This window comes from Salpingoeca rosetta (genome assembly GCF_000188695.1).
Source record: "Salpingoeca rosetta unplaced genomic scaffold supercont1.32, whole genome shotgun sequence".
Classification (NCBI taxonomy): Eukaryota; class Choanoflagellata; order Craspedida; family Salpingoecidae; genus Salpingoeca; species Salpingoeca rosetta.
The window spans coordinates 361,909-381,634 of record NW_004754902.1 but is presented as its reverse complement, the minus strand read 5'-3'; the positions used below and the strand labels follow the sequence as shown (position 1 = coordinate 381,634).

General features: G+C 57.1%; 6 protein-coding genes across 6 annotated transcripts in view; 5 read left to right on the top strand and 1 right to left on the bottom strand.

Annotated features, from left to right (window-relative positions):
* Positions 1-59: 59 nt before the first annotated feature.
* On the top strand, positions 60-5,504 carry PTSG_12983 (uncharacterized protein). The gene is made up of 15 exons (XM_004988908.1): positions 60-514; positions 788-863; positions 1,035-1,219; positions 1,520-1,694; positions 1,829-1,906; positions 2,103-2,175; positions 2,383-2,459; positions 2,892-2,982; positions 3,239-3,304; positions 3,546-3,648; positions 3,835-4,004; positions 4,220-4,295; positions 4,600-4,757; positions 4,954-5,005; positions 5,220-5,504. Exons 1-15 carry the CDS (start codon positions 470-472, stop codon positions 5,307-5,309), a joined length of 1,515 nt encoding a protein of 504 aa, XP_004988965.1. The 5' UTR covers positions 60-469; the 3' UTR covers positions 5,310-5,504.
* PTSG_12982 (uncharacterized protein) lies at positions 5,480-6,313 on the top strand. The gene has a single exon (XM_004988907.1). It carries the CDS (start codon positions 5,818-5,820, stop codon positions 6,295-6,297), a length of 480 nt encoding a protein of 159 aa, XP_004988964.1. The 5' UTR covers positions 5,480-5,817; the 3' UTR covers positions 6,298-6,313.
* Positions 6,314-6,575: 262 nt separating this feature from the next.
* PTSG_10047 (uncharacterized protein) lies at positions 6,576-7,577 on the top strand (the record flags this gene model as incomplete). Its single annotated transcript, XM_004988906.1, has 1 exon — positions 6,576-7,577. One exon carries the CDS (start codon positions 6,576-6,578, stop codon positions 7,575-7,577), a length of 1,002 nt encoding a protein of 333 aa, XP_004988963.1.
* A 1,515-nt stretch (positions 7,578-9,092) lies between these two features.
* Positions 9,093-13,875, bottom strand: PTSG_10046 (uncharacterized protein; the record flags this gene model as incomplete). The annotated part of the gene is made up of 5 exons (XM_004988905.1): positions 12,471-13,875; positions 12,061-12,213; positions 11,508-11,759; positions 10,643-11,213; positions 9,093-10,396 (listed from the first exon to the last, which is right to left on the bottom strand). The coding sequence occupies exons 1-5, from the start codon at positions 13,629-13,631 to the stop codon at positions 9,093-9,095; spliced, it is 3,441 nt and encodes a 1,146-aa protein (XP_004988962.1). The 5' UTR covers positions 13,632-13,875.
* A 267-nt stretch (positions 13,876-14,142) lies between these two features.
* PTSG_12981 (serine/threonine protein kinase) lies at positions 14,143-18,844 on the top strand. Its single transcript, XM_004988904.1, has 2 exons — positions 14,143-17,798; positions 18,053-18,844. The coding sequence occupies exons 1-2, from the start codon at positions 14,191-14,193 to the stop codon at positions 18,702-18,704; spliced, it is 4,260 nt and encodes a 1,419-aa protein (XP_004988961.1). The 5' UTR covers positions 14,143-14,190; the 3' UTR covers positions 18,705-18,844.
* The window catches only part of PTSG_12980 (uncharacterized protein), a 4,171-nt gene continuing 3,284 nt past the window's right edge, over positions 18,840-19,726 (top strand). The window contains exons 1-2 of the mRNA XM_004988903.1: positions 18,840-19,497; positions 19,702-19,726. The exon at positions 19,702-19,726 is cut by the window's right edge and continues 55 nt beyond it. Coding sequence (XP_004988960.1) covers positions 18,894-19,497; positions 19,702-19,726 — 629 coding nt within the window. The 5' untranslated portion in view covers positions 18,840-18,893. The remainder of the gene's footprint in view (positions 19,498-19,701) is intronic.

The window sequence follows — 19,726 nt, the reverse complement described above, 5'->3', positions numbered from 1 at the left end:
ACCCTAAAGTTAGCTTCTTGTGCGAAACCAGGCGAAAGCAGGCAAGACATTCTCATTCGCACAAACACACGAAGCAGACGAACAAGGACGACCGAGCAAGAAGCGAAACCGACACATCCACAGCACCACAGCAGTGAGGGACTTCGACAGCTCTGCTCTGAGGCCTCCTCCCTCTTCTTCTCCGTCTTCGTCTCCCTCCCCCATCTTTGGCATCACTCCCGTAGTCGTGACATCGATCGTCCTTGCTTCGCCCTTGCTGTTCACGTCAGGCAGGAAGCAGCCGCTCGCCCAGTGTTCAACGGTTCCATTGTTGCTGTTGAATGTGAATGCAGCCCGTCACTGGTAACAACCCACCACAACCACAGCCACCACCCCGTCGCCGCCCACACCTTTCACCTCCGACCTTTCTCCTCCAGTGCACCACCATCCCACCGCCAACGCCACACTGGTCCTCACCACACCATTGGGGATGAGCAGGCGTCCGCCGATACAGACGGCGCCATCACGCAAGATGGTGTGTTTGCGTGTCCATGGATTTGCATGGTGTTCTGGGGTTTGCTTTGGGAGTGCACTCTGTGTGTTTTCGTTGCTGCCGTTTATTCGCTCGGGTGCACACCCGCTGCGTACGTGTGTGGTGCTTCCTCATCGGCCTCCACCCCTTGACCGCTGTCTCACCACTTTGCCCGACCTGTCAACAACACGCATCTGTCTTCTGCTGCTTCTTCTCGCTCTCTTTTGCTTTTTTTCCTATCCACTACGTTCCTTGCCTTGCATCTTTGTGCCTCAGGGACAAATCGTCAAATCCAGGCCACCACACGAGGCAGAAAGGCAGAAGCCAACATGGCGTGGCCTCGACCTCGAACGTGAGTGCTCACCGCGCCTGTGCTCTTTGTTGCTTGTCGTTTTTGACAGCACAGCGGTGGCGTGTTGTTGTGCGTGTGCACTGGTCGCATGGCGTCTGTTTATCCATATCACCTGTACTCTTCCTCACGCCGTTCATGCTCATGCCACAACCCTCACGCCACGGTTCACAGAAGCCGGGATCGTGGCCATCTCGCCGGCCCTGTTTCAGATGCAGCACCTGACCCACCTGTACTTGGCCCGCAACAGACTCACAACCATCAGCCCGGAGATTCGACACCTGCGGGCGCTGAGGATTGTTGACCTCTCCTACAACCGCCTGCGGTCCATCCCGCCGGCCTTTGGCGACCTCACAGAGGTTGGTGTGGGTCTGTGTGCATGGTTGTTGTTTTTTTGTGTGTGTGCATGTGTGTGTGTGCGTTTGTTTATTTGTTTGTGTGCATGTGTGTGTGTGTGTGACGCATGCCATTGCCCCCGCGTGAAGCACGTCATGCCCACCTCTGTGTGTCAATCGAGCGAGCGCATGCATACCCTGTCGACAGTCCATGCTAACTCGAGAGCGTTTGCTGCGGTGGTTGTTTGCTTTGGCTCTTGCTGCTGTGTCTGTGTCGTCGTGATCGACGCTACGCCTGTGCACTTGCTTCTTTTGACGCCGCAGTTGAACGAGTGCATGCTGTCTGGCAACGAGCTGTCCACACTTCCCTTTGAGTTTGGCAAGCTGTACCAGATCAAGTTCCTTGCGCTGGACAACAACCCCTGGACAGAACCCATTGCCTCGCACGTGGCAACCGGCACGGAGGCGCTCATGCAGTGGCTTCTCGACCAGGCTCCAAGTGCGTCACGTGTGTGCGTATGTGTGTGTGTGTGTGTGTGTGTGTGTGTGTGTTGTGTGCTCACATGCGTGTGCATTTATCCCCCCCCCCCACCACTTCAAGCCTTGTGCTCACATGTGTGTGTGTGTGTTTAGCTGGGCCGAGCCCGCCTGATCGGGAGTGGATTCAGCCAAAGGCCATTTCCCGGGCCGCACTCCAGCCCTACGAGAGAGGTGCAGCGGCATGCCTGCAACTGTGTGTCTGCATGTCGGCTTGTCTGCGTGGGTGTGCACGTGAGAGTGCGCATGGCTGACTCACGATGACGGCAGTTGTACTCCCTGGTTCGTCGCTCACTCTCTCGTTTTTCTTGCTCCTTGCCTGTCTTGTCTCACCTCTTTTTGCCTCTTGTCGAATGGGGGGGGGGCGCAGCCAAACGCGACAAAGTCAGCGTGTTTTGCTACAACATCCTCTGCGACAAATACGCGTCGCGCAACATGTTCAAGTGCGTAGCTTTCGGTCATTGTGATGTGTGCCTGTGTTGGGAGGGGACAACGAGGTGGCCATGGTGACACGAACGCTGAGAGAAAGAAGGGGTTCATGCCTCGACCCTCTTTGCGCACACACGCCCACACCATTTTCGGCGACGAAGTGCCTCACAAGTCTGCTGCTGCCGATGTTGCATGTGTTGCCGTTGTTGCATGTGCCGCAGGTACTGTCCGTCGTGGGCGCTTGCGTGGGAGTACCGGAAAGGAAAGATCCTCACCGAGCTCGCAAACTCCAAATGCGGTGGGACATTGGAAGAAGGGGAAAGGAGTGTGCGTGCGTGTGTGTGTGTGTGTGTGAGGGTGTGTGTGTGTGTGTGTGTGTGTGAGGGTGTGTGTGTGTGTGTTGTGTGTGTGTGTGTGTGTGTGAGAGAGTGAGAGAGGATGTGCGTGTGCGTGTGCGTGTGTTAAATGCAACGAGGAGAAGTGGATATGTGCGGTGACGAGGTTTGTCGAGTGCAACATTGCCGAATGCCAAACCGATACGGGTCACCGCACAGCCACCACACTGTGCACAGTGATGCTTGCTTCACATGCCACTCACCTTCTCAACACATGTCTTTCTCTCTTTGTTCATTTGCTTGCTTGTTTGTTTGTTTGGTTGTTTGTTTGTTTGTTCGTTTATTTATTTGTTTGTTTGTTTGTTTGTTTTCTCGGCGCCCCTTGCTTGCCTCAGACATTCTGTGCCTGCAAGAGGTGTCCAAGTCTGAGTTTTACCAGTACTTTCTCGGGCAGCTGCAGAAGGAGGGCTACCACGGCGCCTTCAAGTCAGTCTCATGCTGATGTGCTCACACACTCGCATTCACTCTTGCACACAAACACACACATGCATATTCATAGATATACACACATGCACACACACACACACATGTGCATCATCATCTGTGGCACCCACCACCGTGATTCTTTGTTGGCTCATCGTTGTGTCTTGTCACATCTGCGTACGTTTGCACGTCTGTGCGTGTGTGTGTGTGTGTGTGTGTGTGTGTGTGTCTGTCTGTGTGTGTGTGTGCGGCGGTTTAGGGTGAAGACGCGGGCCGCGTATCAAGCTGACGAGACAATTGACGGCTGCGCAACCTTCTACTCAACGTGAGTTCAACCAAGATACACGCACGTGTGAATGGACATGCTTGTGGTCGAGGTTGAAGTCTTTGGGCAACCAACCATCCCTGTGCTTCACGCTGCAACTCTGCTCACTCATTTGGTGTGTCACCTGCTCTACACGCGCGTTCACACATACACACATGCACACACACACGCACGCACGCACGCACGCACACACACACACACACGCATGTGCACCTGCACGCCCACCCGTGATTGCGGACAGCAAAACGTACAAGATGCTGTATGAGCACGGCATTGATCTGCAACAGCTCTCCGTGGCCAACAGCAACGGCTGCAACACCGTCATTGACAGATGCATGCCAAAGGTGTGCGCACTCGTGACGGTGGCGGTTGTGAATGGTGGTCGCTGATCTTTACTTTTCCCTTGTTTCTCTCTTGGTTCTCTCTCGGCTCTTCATTTGTTCTCTCTTGTTGCGGCTTACACCCACTCACTCACGCACGGACTTCCACTACCCTTGTCCTGGCCTTTTTTTTTTTTTTTTCTTCTGTAGGACAACGTGGCGCTGTTTACGGTGTTTGAGCACGCTGTGACGAAGAAGCGCGTGTTTGTGGCCAATCTGCATTTGACGTGGGACCCCCACTTCAGCGACGTGAAAGTGGTGCAGATTGTGCTCGCCCTCAAGGCAATCAGGGAGTTTCTCCAGGAGAACAAGCTGCTCGAGTGAGTCAGCGAAGGGAGAGCGGATGTGTGTGTGTGTGTGTGTGTGTGTGTGTGTGTGTGTGTCTCTGTGTCTCTGTGTCTCTGTGTCTGTGACTGTGTCTGTGACTGTGTGTGCGTGTTAATTTGTGTGTAGAGGGCTGTGGAAATGCCGGAGGAGGGTTGCTTGACGACCGCCTTCACTCACTGTGGCACACCTCGCCCGTTGGCGAATGCAGCGTGCCTGTGATGCTGATGGGCGACTTTAACTCCATGCCAGACAGCGGCGTGTACGAGTTCCTGGCCACGGGCAAGGTGCGGTACCATCCACATCACACACAAACGCAAACATGCTGTCTGTCTTGAACGCCGCGTTGATGTGTTCGTGGCGGTGACACTGCTGCTGCTGGGCAATGTGCTATTGTCGGTTGACACACCGAAGAAACACCAACAACAACAACAACAACAACAACAACAACAACAACAACAACGAGCTGAAGCTGCACACCGTGCAGTCAGGCGTGTGATGTACCTCGTGAACTCACCACATTCCCCAACTCTTTCCCCTCTCCCTTCTCTTCCTTGTCTTGCTCCTCAATGGCGTCAACCAACACCACAGATCAACCCGAACCACCCGGATATGCAAGGCTACGACTACAAGGCGTTTTTCGACAGCGTGGGCACAACGCACCCGTTCAAGCTGCGGTCCGCGTACACAACAGAGATGCAGTACACAAACAAGACGGCAGGCTTTGTCGGCATCATCGACTACATCTGGTCAGTGTTGCGTGTGTGTGTGTGCGTGTGTGTGTGTGTGTGTGTGTGTGTGTGTGTGTGTGTGTGTGTGTGTGTGTGAACTTTGTGTCGTCGCGGTGATGAACGCTGTGTGCGTGACGCGTTTGCTGCAACTCGCCTACATGCTGGTTGACCTGTTACTTGTCGTCCCTTTGTACCTTGTTGATGTGCGTGACAGGTACACGGAGGGGTCGCTGCTGCCGCAAGCTGTGTGGGGACCCGTCGACGAGGTGAGGGCCATGCCACGCAATGATGATGGTGGTGGTGGTTCGTGCCGTGTCGCTTCAATCGTTATGGGGAGACTTGTGCGCAAAAGTGGTGTTGTTGTCACGATGTTCGCACGCACGCACGCACGCACGCACGCACGCACTCTGCTGACGCCAACTTGCTTCTTCCCCCCCCCCCCTTTGCTTTGTGCCTTCCCTCTCCCATTGCTTCGTTCAGTCATACATGGACCGGGTGTCTGGCTGCCCGAACCCCCATTTCTCCTCCGACCATCTTGCGCTCGGAGCCAAACTTTACTTGAAGTCCTGAACACACGCACACACACCACACGCACACGCACACGCACTCACGGGCGTGAATGCACACCTTGTGTGTCTGCTGCGTGCTGGCAATACCTGTGGTTGTGAAGGAGGGACGTGGATACGCGAACCGGAAGTTGTTGTTGTTGTTGTTGTTGTTGTTGTTGTTGTTGTTGTTGTTGTTGTTGTTGTTGTTGTTGTTGTTGTTGTGCTCGTTGTTTGATGTGACCTGGTTGTGTTGTTTAATGTCGTCCATCGTTGTTTGGGACAATCCGTGCTCTGTGTTGAGTGTCGCTGTTCGCTGTTGCTTGCTGCACTTTCCCTGCTTTCGTTTCTTGCTTGTTTTATGTCTGATCCGTCGCCTTTAACCGACCAGACCCGCTCGTGCACATATCCTCCTTGTTCGCTTTCCTTCCTCTTCCTCTTCCCCGCTTTGTGTGTATCTGGTTGTTTATGGTGACCCATTGTGTGAGGGACGCGATTGTGGTTGTTGTCCTGTGCGACTGCGGCTTGCACTCATGACGCATCAGACAGACCCACGTACCGTACCGTCGTTGTCCCCCCCCCCCCTCTCATTGTCGTGTCGCCTCTCTGTGTCACATCTTTGTTTTGCTGGGCTCGCGAGCCCTTCTTTACCGTGCTGCTCGTCTCCCAGCCCGAGTGCCGTGTGCTTTTGCTTGTGCACTCGTTTATTTGCTGCCAACCCCCCCCCCCCTCCCTTGTCGCATCTCACCTCATCCCTCTATCTTCCTTGCCATTTGTCCTTCCTTCCTTCCTTGGCCTTCCTTCCCCCTTTCTTCCATTGTTCTTGCCATCCATCTTTCCTCCCTCGCTCATCAACTCCCTCATCCCCTCTCATTCCTCTACGCCTTTCACCTTGCCCTTGTTTTCTCTTTCTTGCCTGTCTCCATGTTGCTTGTCTTCCCTCCTCTTCCTCCTCCTCTTCTTTGTGTGTGCGTTGTGTGTGCCTGTTGCCCTCACGCCACACGTCGGTGTAAACCGCCCCAGCCAAGCCCGAGACACCGAGACACACAGGCGCGCCCACCACAGAGAGACAGGAAGGGGGAGGATCGTGTCTCACACATCAACGTCAAGAGGCATCCATCATTGGTTGGGAGGAAAGAAGCAAGCAACAAGCAAGAGGGGAACTTTCGTCAATTCACACACAAAACACAGAGGCAAAAGCAACGCTGCTGCAAACAACGCTGCTGACCATCACACACATCCACCAACCACAGACCCGCCAACCAGGACGCACACGCACACGCACACGCAGATGGACCGTGGCGGGAGAAGACGGTGCGTGAGCGAGGGCACGGCTGTGCCCCACGCGTACCGGATTGACAATGGAACAACAACAAACCACCATGATCTCCATCACCCACAGCCGCCAACCAGCACCGTCGGGACCGAAGGCGTCGCAGACCCGGGCAGCCCAAGCACCTTCGTCGTCCCCGTCAGTACGTCGGCTTCGACCACCACCACCACCACCCCATATGGCTCTGCAACGACGTCACAATCAAGCACCACGCCGCACCACCACCACCAACAACAACAGACATACCAACAGCAACAGCAACAACAACAGCAACACCAGGCTGGTGTGCCCGAGCGTGAACGCCAAGGGTCCGCGTACAAGCTGCTGCAGCACCTGTTTGACGTGTGGAGGCCACGAGGCAGCCAAACCCCACCTCCGTCCTCTTCACCGTCGTCGTCCACAACAGCGAGTCCCGCATCTGCTGCCGACCAACGCAATGGCAGCAGTGGCAGCGGTGCTGACGACCACGCCAATGACGCCGCCGATGATGACGACGACACGGGATACGGTAGCCGGTCAGGCCGCACGCGGTCGTACACCATTGGTCCCTCCAACCCTGCGAGGACATCGTCGACACCCGTGCTGTCTCGGCAAGAGCTGCTCGACCTGCTCTCTCCCACGAAGAAGCCGCCGCCGCCATCATCCACACAGGCCACCCGGTCATCGTCGTCGCCAGTCATACAGCCTCCGTCGCACCCAGGAGGAACAACGGCACAAACACCGCCCTCAGCCACCAGTGGCTCTGGTTCGCTGCCCACAACACCCCATGCTGTCCCACATGCCGATACAACCACTGCAGCAACCACGGCTGCAGCGACAGGCAAGATGGAGGCTGGCCCGCCCCAGTCGACGTCGGCGCCAGCAACGACCCCGACCACACCCGCCCGCGGGAAGAAGCGCAATGTTGTGGAGGAGGATGCGAGAACCGTGCTCTCTTGGTCAGGCCTTGACCTCGGCTAACGCCAACAATGTTTCTGTGTGTGTGTGTGTGTGTGTGTGTGTGTGTGTGTGTCTGTGTCTGTGTCTGTGTCTGTGTGTGTGTGTGTCTGTGTGTCTGTGTCTGTGTGTGTCTGTGTGTGTGTGTGTGTGCGTCTGTGTGTGTGTGTGTCTGTGTGGGCAGGTGTCTGTGTGTGTGTGTGTGTGTGTCTCTTTCTCTCTGTCTCTCTGTCTCTCTGTGTCCCTTTCTCTCTGTCTCTCTGTCTCTCTGTCTCTCTTCTGTCTCTCTGTCTCTCTGACCAATTCTTTGACCACCTCTGCCCACCCGTCTCTCCTCAGCCTCTGTCTTTGTCAATTTACCTCCTCTGCGTCACTTTGCTGTGCCGCAACTCACCCTACCCCTTTGCTGGACAGTTGATTCTGTTGCCCTCTTCTCCCTCCCCCCCCCCCCAAATGCACGCACTTTGACCTCCTCCATCTCCTTCGTTTACCCACCCCCTGTGTGTCCTCTTTCCTTTCCATCGCTTCTTGCGTGGTGAATGCCTGACTCCACAACCGCATTGAATATGCGATGAGTACTGATTCTATTTGTTGTGCCCCATCCTTGCGTGCTTGTGTTACTATTGCCGTCGAATGTGCCTGCCCCTGTGCTTGGGCGTGCGCTTGTGTGCACCCTCCTCCTCCTCCTCCTCCTCCTCCTCCTCCTTCTCTTCCTCCTTCTTATTCTTCTTCCTGCATATGCCCATGCCCTTCCGTGTCTTGTTGTGCAAGCGTGATTCCCTGTCTTCCCCCCCCCTACACGCACACACACACGCACACACACACACGCACACACACTCACACGTACCTTTGCTGTTGTGATGTTGTGACTCTCCCTACCCCCTGCCCCTTGACCCACCCCCCCCCCTCCTCTCGCAAACACCATCAGCGCCCATTGCGCATTGCAACCCCCCCCCCAACTTGACCCCAAATACAACGTGTCCATATCACTCAATTCTTATGAGCATTGTCGGTGGCGCTTGCCCCAAACAGCACTCGCACCCCATCACACATGCACGTGCACCCCATCACACATGCACGTGCACCCCATCACACAGCACTCGCACCCCATCACACATGCACGTGCTACCAACAGCACATCGTGCCAGTGCCGCTTCACGGTTTACATTCATGTGTACGCTCATGTACTGTTTCGAGTAAGAGGAAACAAACAAGATGCTTATGACAGGGGAAGAACAGGAGAAAGAGGTATGCCATGACCATAAAGTCGCAGACTGTCACGTACCGTGGTGGCACATTACATAACACAAGCAAGGAAGCAAAGAAGCATCATAACAGACATGTAACACAACAACAACACCAGAGTTGAGGCTCCAAAACACATACAGACTTACAGACAGAATGCAACAGAATGCACGATCCTGTGACTGCTTCTGAGTTCCATCACAACCAACACGCAGGACGATAGGCGAAGGGGGTGTCCCGCACAATCATCATGATGCCACCACACTCAAGAGCGCGACGCAAACCCGTCTCAACTCATCCAGGCATCCTGCAACGAGGAGGGCAGTTGGTCAGGGTGACATGGTCGTCGGCGCAAACGCACGAGCCAAGGTGCTGGCAGTCGATGTGGGTGAGCGGCCCAGCGTTATCGAGCTCAATGCGACCTGCAATGCTGGCGATGCGACCGAAGGTGATGGTGTGCAGGTTGTTGTTGCGCAGCACCAGGTCACCGTCAATGGCCACCAACCCGCCAAAGTCGATTCGCGTGATGGCGTTGTTGGAGAGGTCGAGCGTGCCGGCGATCGTGGAGGGCGCGGGTGTGCTGAAGGTGACGCTGGTGATGGCATTGTCGGTGGCATGCACACTGCCACGCACGTCTGTGAGCTGTGCAAAGTGCAGCTGCGTCAGCCTGTTGTCGGCAAGAAACATGCTGCCGTCAACACGACGCAGGCCGTCAAAGTCAATGCTGGTGAGGTTGTTGCTGAACAGGTACACACTACCGCCAATGGAGGTGATGGGTGCAAAGCTGATGGTGGAGAGCGCCGTGTCATATATGTCAAGATAGCCACCAATGCGCTCGAGCTGCCCAAAGTCAATGCCGGTCAACTTGACGCCTGGGAGGTGCAGCCCACCCGAGATACTCAGCAGGGACGCAAAGTCAATGCGCTGGAGGTTGCTGTTCCCTTGCAGGTTGACGTATCCGCTCACATGCGTGACCGCGCCAAACGTGATGCTGGCAAGGTCGTTGTTCACCAGATCCACGCTCCTCTTCACGTACTTGATGCGCGTGCCAAAGTCAACTGCGCGCATGCTGCCTGAGGTCAGGTCAAGCCCGCCCAACATGCCGTCGTTGAGAGTGGTGGCCGCTGCGTCCGTGATGTGGATGTGCGCCCCCACGTCTGCGAGTTCGCCAAACGCGAGCGCCTGCAGTGGATTGCCGGTCAGGTCAACCTCGCCCCCGATCATGGAGAGGGACTGAAAGTCGACGGTGGTGATGCTGTTGCTGCTGATGCTCAGCCACTGCCCGACGTGTGCGAGGGACCCAAAGTCCACTGCCGTTAGCATGGCGTTGCTGCCCACCTCAACACAGCCCAGGACCGTGCTCACGTTGCGAAAGCTCAATGACGGTAGCGACGTGCCACGAACAACGACGCTGCCAGCCACGGTGTGCAGGGCGCCAACGTCCACCTCTGCCAGCGCGTTGGCACAGCAGATGACAATGTCACCGCCAACCATGGTGACCTGGTTGAACGTGAGCGACACCAACGCACTCGTGCCAGTGCCGGGGACAGAGGTGCTGGTAGCAGAGGGACGTCGTGTCTTGTGGATGCCATCATGTGCTGATGCCGTTGTTGGTGTTGGTGGTGTTGGTGTTGGTGTTGTTGGTGTTGGTGGTGTTGGTGTTAGTGTTGTTGTGGTTGGTGTGGGTGTTGTTGTGGTTGGTGTGGGTGCGAGTCGTGGAAGGGCACGCGTGCTGGCTGTGGTAGGGTTGTGATTATCGCCATCATCTGGATCCCAGGACGTATCGACCGTGTTATCATCGTCAATACCATTGTCTGTGCCTGCGTCTGCGCTATTGTCCTCACCCGCATCAGCAGCGGTGTTGGTGTTGAAGCTGTCGCTGAGGGTGTTATCGTTGTCCAAGCTGCCGCTACCGTGAAAGCCGGGAACGTGCGCAAGCCATGCCCCACCGTGGCCGTGGCTGTGGCCTTGATCAGCCCCACCACCCCCACCATGCCCATCGTCGCCGCCGCCACCGCCTTCGCTGGCACCTTGAGTGTCAAACTGACGATAGGCGTCAAGCGCAGCGCCCGTCACAACGACGCTCCCGCCAATAGAGGTGATGGACCCAAAGTCCACCGCTGTCACACTGCTGTCGACGTACACATCCCCAAGCACACGCTGCAGGTGCGCAAACTCCGGACACGCAGCGTTGAGGAACACGGACGAGGCTTCCACCACGCCTTGCGACGCGAACAGGGCACGGCTCTGCTGGCACGCGCAGTCAAGGACAGGGGGTGTGCGCGCGCTTTGCGAGGTGGCAACATGCACGCCAACGCCAATGCTGCCAGCAACGACAACCATTGTGATGACCACCGCTGCCAGGACGCACGGGCGGGTGGCAGCCCACGTCGGAGACTTCTGGCGCGACGAGAACTGCGACGGGAACAGCGATGATGGTGGTGACGATGATGGTGGTGGTGGTGGTGGTGGTGGTGTTTCTGCTGCTGATAATGGTGTCGCTGCTGTTGTCGATGCTGACGCTCGGTGTGGTGATGGCTGTGGTATTGCTGCTGTTGTCGATGCACGTGCTTGTGCTGGGGAGTGACGTGATCGCTGGGACTGTGCTGACAGCATTGTTGGTGGCGATGACGGGGAGCGAGTAGTACGTGAGGAGGTCAGAATCGACCACAGGCGAAACGACGTCCGTGCTGTGCGCGTGGTGCTCACACTTCTACGCGTGGTGGACGCTGTTGCTGCTGTTGCTGAGGCTGTTGCTGTTGATGGTGATGATGACGTCGGTGCATCCTGTTGAAAGATGCTTGCGGGCAAGTCTGATCCGTAAGCAGCAAACACGCCCAGATCGCTCTCAGACATGCCTGTGGAAAAGTCCAGCTGTGCAATGTACGTGTCGTATGACTCCTTTGGTGCTGCGTCAACATCCGTCTCGCCAAACCCTTCCAGCTCAACCATGTTGCCCAGCTATGTGCGTGTGTGTGTGTGTGTGTGTGTGTGTGTGTGTGTGTGTGTGTGTGTGTGTGTGTGTGTGTGTGTGTGTGCAAGAGGGAGTTGGTGAGGGTGCTCTGGATGGATCCACAAGAAGAGAGCGCAGCTGCAAGCAATCCGGCGTGTGCAAACTGTCAAGATAGACGTACAAATGCGCACACACGCACACATACACACCACAAACAACAGCACGCACATACAAGGAAACACACTCACACGCACACAACGCGCAAGCCTGTTTGCGTTTGCTTGAAAGTGCACGCATAGTCATTCGCACCTCACAGGACATGGTTTCGCTGTGTTCTTGCAAGTGTGCAATAACGCCGAGAAGCGTGGTGCACGGCTGTGAGAGCCGCTGTCCATCCATCATGTACAGGCCCCGCGGGTCGCGGTGGAGGGTGTGGTGCTCGATGCGATGAGGTGTCACCGCCTGATTCGCACAACACCATGCGTGTGTTTGTGTTTGTGTATGTGTGGGTGTGTGAGTGATATCAGGACGGTGTCGACGCAAGCTGAGGTGTCTTCTTGCCGCCACATGACAGACACACACATACAGAAACACACACACATACACACACGCATACACACGCATACACACGCGCATACACATGCATGCACATACACATGCAAGTACACATACACATGCAAGTACACATGCCAGCACACTTACATACACAAGCAACTGACCAGGGTGATGATGGGCTCTTCACTGCTTGGGTGCTCGCGAATGATAAAGGCGCCGGGTTGTGGTCGAATCGTTATGAGTCGCAGCTCTGCTTCATCGCACGACATGGAGGGAAGCAGGGGTAGGGAGAAGGGGCCCGGTACATACGCGGGTTCGCTTTGCACACACGCTGCCGCTGCTGCGCGTGGCGCGACAATTTGCTCCTGCCGATGTTTCAAGTGCTGCTGGTGTTGTTGTTGCTCCGGCTGGGCACGAGGAAGCTGCAGTTGCGAGTGCCCATGTGCCTCTTGTGGCAGACACTGCTGTTGACGTTGTAGATGTGGTTGACGGTGGTGGCGCTCCTCTTGCGTTCCTTGTTGCGTTCCTTGTTGCGTTCCTTGTTGTGTTCCTTGTTGCGTTCCTTGTTGTGTTCCTTGTTGTGTTCCTTGTTGTGTTCCTTGTTGTGTTCCTTGTTGCTGTGCTTCGTTCACCAACAGGCCATGTTCCGCCAGCCCACCAACTGCCAGCCCTTCATCGTCCTCGCCTTGATCCTGCAGCAAGCGCTGCTGCTGCTGTTGCTGGTCTTGCAGTAGGTACTTTTGTTGCTGTTGCTGTTGGTGGTGTGTGTGGACCACACCGTATCCGACGTCACTCACGTTGCTCAGGCCGCTCACGCCGCTTTCAGCACTGCTTCCAAGAGGGTAGAAGAAGTGGTTGCGGGGAGGGTAGTTGAAGTAGTGGTTGGCATCCACATGCTGCTGTTGGGCCTGACCAATGGCAAGGTGCGGTTGGGCATGGGAAGGGGGTGGCTGTTGATTGCCATCTCTGGCACGCGCGCTGCCTGAGTGCTGTGACTTGAAGGCAGCACCAACTTGCACGCATCCGCTCTGCTGCTGCTTCAGCTCCAAGAACTCCATCGTGCTGGGATTTGCGTGCTTGCTCGTGTCAGGTGGTGTGTCCACCTCTGCCTGTCCGATCGCGGTGTCCTCGATGTCGCCTGTACCAGCGTGCAGAGCGTGCCTTGCTTCGTCGCATCCGAGAGCCTCGACGTAGGTTTCGAGGGTCTGCGGAAGCGGGTGGTTGGTGTCGTTGTTGCCGTTCCCATATGCTTCTATTGCCAAGAGTCGTTCAGCAGCAAGTGGTGACTTGCAAGCCGCAAAGCCATCCAAGCTCTCGCCTGACATCTAGGCCCGATTGTCTGTGTATGTATGAAATGCTCTGGTTGCGCTGTACCAAGAGCTAAAGGAGAACGGGCTTTCGAAAGACTCAAAGAGGACAATGTAGGTCAAATCAAACGCCCAGCAAGAAAGAGTGTGTGTGAGTGTGTGCGAGTGTGTGTTGGATATGAAAGTGCTGTGCTGACACGGTGTTGAATGAGAGTGAATGAGCACCCTGTGTGATCGTGTGTGTGTGTGTGTGTGTGTGTGTGTGCGCGCGCTTGGAAGCGAGAATGGGTGCAGGTTATCGCACGCCCTGCGCGCTGCATCTGCATTATGACCACGGCAGCAACCAACCAAGCAACTAACCCAATCCTGCTCGTTTTCCTTGCGTGACTGTCTGGCCGGTCTGACTTGTTCCAAGGTCTGAAAGCTGACGATGATGTCATCCGTGTGTGATTTTTCGTGGGAGAAGTTGCAAATTGTCGTCTCATCGTGCGGGTTCGCTGGTAGGCTGGCTTATTGTGCAAATGACACTTTCGCGCAGACCTGCATCATACCCTCGAGAAGGAGAGACCTCACAGGGATGTGCACATTGGGCGTGGTGTTGGTGGTGGCTTGCCTGGCAGTAGTGGTGGTGGGTTCAACTGCAGCCGCTCAGGGCGAAACCAACCATGCGTGCGCTGACCTCACGCACGCTCTGCATGAAATGGCAGTCATCATTGATGCACTAGGAGCTGCAGTGAACGTGTCCAGCAGCCAGAGCCCTGGCATGCTCGTCACTGCGCTACGCGAACAACACTTAACATCAACAGCTCAACTGTCAACACTCTGCGTCGTGCGCCAACGGCGCAACACAGCAACGGAAGACAGCGTCAACAGCACCAACAGCACCAACATCACCAACAGCACCAACAGCACCAATGCAGCCAACAACGGCACCAACAACGACGCCAACCCTAACAGCACCAATGCCAGCACCAAGAGCAATCTCAGGGCTGAAGACAGTGCCACGACAACACCGGGGACGACGTCGGCTCCGACCACACCCGTCTCTGAAACAACCACAGTCGACCCGGCAACACCCCAAGGCACCGAGCAAGTCCAAGTGAATTGGTGTCGGATTGATTGGGTGTTGACGGCACAATGTCATCTGCGAACGCCCCCAATCCCACACGGCGCACTGATCATCGAGTTTAACACCTTTGGCCAGGCAGCAAGCCGAAGCGCAAACACCAAGCCCACAGAGGCAACCGCGGCCGCGTTTCGTGCTTTGATAGACGACTACCAGCCACGCAACCTCACCCTGCGCAGCACACAACGCATCACAAGCCAGGGAGCAAGCATCTTCCCCTCCGATTTGGTGTGGGTGCTGAACGAGGCCAACTGGGACAGCGTGTCGAACCTGAGCATCAGCGGGCTTGTGAGCACAACCTTTGCCCTCAATTCACTAAACCACTTCCCAAACCTGACCACCTTGTCCATCGCCGGCAACCGCATCAACCAGCTCACCATCACAACTGAGAGGGACCCCAGCCCTTTTGCAGCCACGCCTCATCTGGAGGTGCTTGATGTGCGTGACAACAGCCTGTCTCGACTCCAGCCGACGTTGCTGCGCGGCATGTCGAGCCTGCGCGTGCTCAACCTCACCAATAACTACATCACCGCGATCGAGGCTGGCGTGTTCCGCGACACAACGGCCCTGCAGCACCTGTGGCTCTCCCTCAACCACATCAGCCGCATTGACCCCGGCGTGTTCACGGGGCTGCGCCACCTTTGCAACCTCACGCTGCAGGACAACCAGCTGCGGACGTTGCCAGAGTCCGCATTCCACGGCGCCACCCAGTTGCATCGGCTCATTCTCAGCAACAACCCGCTTGACGAGCTACCGCCGCTGCTGCTGGCCAACGGGGCCAACCTACGGGTGTTTGAGGCCGCAAACACCTTCTTGGATGCCTTGCCTGAGCAGCTGTTTGCCGCAACAGCCCGACTGCACCGGCTCGTTCTCATGAACGCGCGCATCACGCAGATGCCTCCCAGGGTCTTCAGCAACCTTGGCTCGCTGTACTACCTCTCCATGAGCGGGAACCGAATGCTTCAGCTCCACCCAGACCTATTGCAGGGGTTGAATCAGCTGCGCCGCGTTTTCTTTAGCCGCAACAGACTCACGTCGCTTCCGGCTGGCTTTTTCAGGGACCAGCACAACCTCACCTACGTGGGCTTTGGCCACAACCTCCTTCAGGTGTTGCCATCCACCCTGTTCGAGAACAACGCAAAGCTGGCCTTCATCACCCTCAACGGCAACAAGCTGACAGACGTCCCCGTGGCAATGCTGCGCAACAAGCCGGAACTCGCGTCGCTCTACCTCACCAACAACTTGCTCACCGGCCTTCCCGTCCACGCGCAGGCGCCAAGCAACAGTGGTGCACCGGACGCCACGACAGCCGGCATTGCCTTGCCCAGCTTGCAGATCCTTGACCTCTCCTTCAACCCGATTGAGGTCCTGCCGCCCCCGCACGTCATGCCAAACCTGACCACGCTGCGCGCCATCCACCACCGCATGTCTACCATCCACATGACGCCGCTGCTGTCGCTGCGCAGGCTCACGCGGCTTGAGCTCGCCTCAGACCCGGCCCGGCCCACCAGCGCGCTCGCCTTCACCGCGGAGGAGGCGGAGCACGACACGGCGCCGCCAACCCTGCGCTTCTTGGACCTGCGCAACGTCGAGCTGTCCACGGCGTTTGTGCAGTTTGCGTACCAGCAGCAACTGCGGCTGCGCCACATCAACCTGGGCTGGCCCGGCATGAGCGATCGCACCGCGCCCATGGCGCAGATCTGCGACCTGCTCGACCGGGAAGTGGAGTACGTTGGCTTGCACAACACGGCGTACCGGCGCATTGAGCTGTGCCAGGACAAGCGCATCCTCTCTGTCGGGCTGGAGGACAACCCGCGCCTGGAGCACCTCACCTTGCTGCACAACCTGAACCGCCTCAACGTGTCTGGCTGCACCAGCCTCCGCGACATGACGCTGCTCTCCGCTGACATCCTGGACATCAGCGGCACCCGCCTCATGTTCCAGCCGCCACTCTGCGACACGTGGGGCACACGTGTTGTTGTGGCCAGAGGGATTGCGCTTGCCAGCAACCACGCCTTGGAGGATGTCGGCTCGCACATCCAGCACTGCCTGTCGCACGTGGAGCTCCTTGACCTGTCCGACAACGGGTGGCTGAACCAGGTGCAGCTGGTGGAGACGCCGCCCATTGTGGTGTCTGACGTGCCGCACTGGTCGGAGGACTTTGGGTTGGATATCGCCAGCAACGCCATCGTGCCCGTGTTTGTCATCAACGCAGGCAAGGTGTCGTGCACGCTTCAGTTGGGCGAGACGCAGGCGCGCCCGCGCACAGACAACGAGCGCATCACCACGGAGGTCACGTTCCAGTTCAACTGCAGGTGCGCGCAGCGGTTTGTGCAGCGCGACGGCAAGTGCGTGCCGGACGAGCTGACGACCGGCGAGATTGCTGCCATCTCCATGGGCGTTGTGATGGTGGTGGGCGCGGTGCTGGCGGTGGTGTACCAGCACTACCGCCGGCGGCGACGCACTCTCGAGGTGGAGAACAAGACCGTGTACTCGCACCTGCTGGAGAAGGAAGAGGAGGTGATGGCGCTGAAGAAGGTATGGGAGATTGACTTTGGGGAGCTGCACCTCGTCACGCGCATCGACAAGGACTCCGAGGGCGCGTTTGGGGAGGTGTGGCTGGCACGCTGGGACGAGCTCACCGTGGCCACGAAACTGCTCAAGCGCTCCGTGCTGCTGTTTGACGAGTCGCAACGCGAGGAGTTTGAGAAGGAGGTGGAGTTCCTGCAGCGGACACGGCACCCGCACGTGGTGCGGTTCTTCGGTGCGGGCACGGATCCGCATGGCAGCCCGTTCCTGGTGCTGGAGTTTGTGGCGATGGGGTCGCTGCAGGCGCTGCTGCGGCGTGACTTGGCGCAGGTGCTGGTCCGCGCGGCTTCAGAGGCAGACGTGCGGCCCAGCACAAGCGACACCCTGACGATTGCGGAGACTGAAGAGGAGGTGATGGTGCAAGCGGCGTCGGCGCACGCACCAGCGGATGTGTGGGCGCTCAAGCTTCGTTTCGCCCGAGACGTTGCCTGTGGCATGGCCTTCATCCACAGCCTCGGCCACGTGCACAGGTGTGTGGTGGGGGTGCTTGTGAGCTTTTGTGTGTATATATATGTGTGTGGGGGGGGGGGGGAGATTGTTTGTTTGAGTGTGTGTGTGGGGGGGGGGGAGATTGTTTGTTTGTGTGTGGTTTCTGCTACTGGTCGTGATACGATTTCCTCATCTTGCGGCGACACACACGCACACACGCACACACACACGCACATACACATGCACATGCCCCACACACACGCACATACACATGCACATGCACGTGCGCATGCAGAGACTTGAAGAGTGGGAATGTGTTGGTGTCGAGTGCGCTCCGAGCCAAGATCTCCGATTTCGGATGTATTCGAGAGGTGTTGACGCAGGGTCAAAGGCAGCAGCAACAGCAGCAGCAGCAGCAGCAGCAGCGACTGGCACATGGGGTCATGCCAGTGGATGCGGTGCAGTCGCCAACGCTAACGGTTGGCGTGGGTACGCCGCTCTACATGGCCCCTGAAGTACTAGCTGGTCGGGAGTACGACGGCAAGGCTGATGTCTTCAGCTTTGGGGTGCTGCTGTGGGAGGTGGCGATGCAGCGTGTACCAGATCTGGTTGAGCAGGAGCTTGGCCCGGGCAAGCGCGGCTGCTTTTCGGTTCACATGTTAGAGCTGCTGACACAGGGCAAGCGACTCAAGTTTACCACGACAAGCAGTGACGCCAAGGAGAACGTTGCCGAAGGCATTTCCACGCCACTTGGCGATGCTTCCACGACAGTGAGGGAGCTGCAGCGCCCAGCGACAAGAGCGACAGGTTTGTCTTGCCCAACCCTGTCACTGTTTGCGGCTGTCGCAGACTCGTGTGTGGCGCACACGCCTGCCAATCGCCCTGCCTTTGAGGAGTTGGAGAAACGATTTCGTGAGGCGCTGATGCAGGGTGTGGCTGGCCAGTGAAGCAGAGAGCTGGGGCGGGCTTGAGGGCTTGGGAAGCGGTGTTGAGTGAAGGAGTGAAGGAGTGAGGGTTGGTTTTCTTGAATGAGGGGTGTAAGTGCAGAGTGTGCTCTTCTGCGTGACATTAAAAGATGACGAAACGATTTGATGCACAAATAACCAATTCTTCTTATCTCTGCTTGTTGGACGTGGATGTGTGTTGGCTTTACGCGCCACAACCACGAAGCAACTGGACCAGCCTCACACAAACCTCCTCCCCCGCTTCAGTCTCAGCTCTTGTGTCGGGTGCTCGCCTTGAGCATCGACGTCGTTTGCTGCGTTGGTGTCAGTTGGCATTCATTGTTTGTTTGTGACGCTTCCTGTGTGAAACCGGCCACCATCCACGGGCGTCGGGTGCTGCTCGGCTCACTGTCCCGCTTTGCTGGACACCAGCTTTGGGGTCGGAGCCACCGCGCGTCGTCGCAACTCCAGCTGCTTGGGACGCGGCGCTTCCTTCGCTTTCTCTCCCGCAACCAGCTGTGCTCCCAGCAAGCGCTAGCTGCCAGGTTTGAACAGCCTCAACAGCAGCAACAGCAGCAAGCGGAGGTGAGGGACGCAGAGCCAATGACCACAGTCAACGTGGAAGAGGCCTTTCCAAACCAGGACGCTGCCGTAATGGACACTCCACCACAAGCACAAGAGGGCGGCGCACAGGCCAGCAGTGCCTCAGCGCCCGAGACGGACGACATGGCCAAGTCCTACCCTTTGGAACGCAACGGGCGCTTCCACAACCCGTTTGACACCTTTGACATGAAAGGTGAGTGAGTGTGTGTGTGTGTGTGTGTGTGAGTGAGTGAGTGAGTGAGTGAGTGTGTGTGTGTGTGTGTGAGTGTGTGTGTGTGAGTGAGTGAGTTAGTGAGTGTGTGTGTGTGTGTATGTGTGTGTTTGTGTGAGTGTGTGTGTGTGTGCAGCCCAGCGCACGCGTTGTGGTTTCTCACGTTTCATGGTGGTCTTGTCACAGAACATTCAAGGTTTGGGCGGCTGTT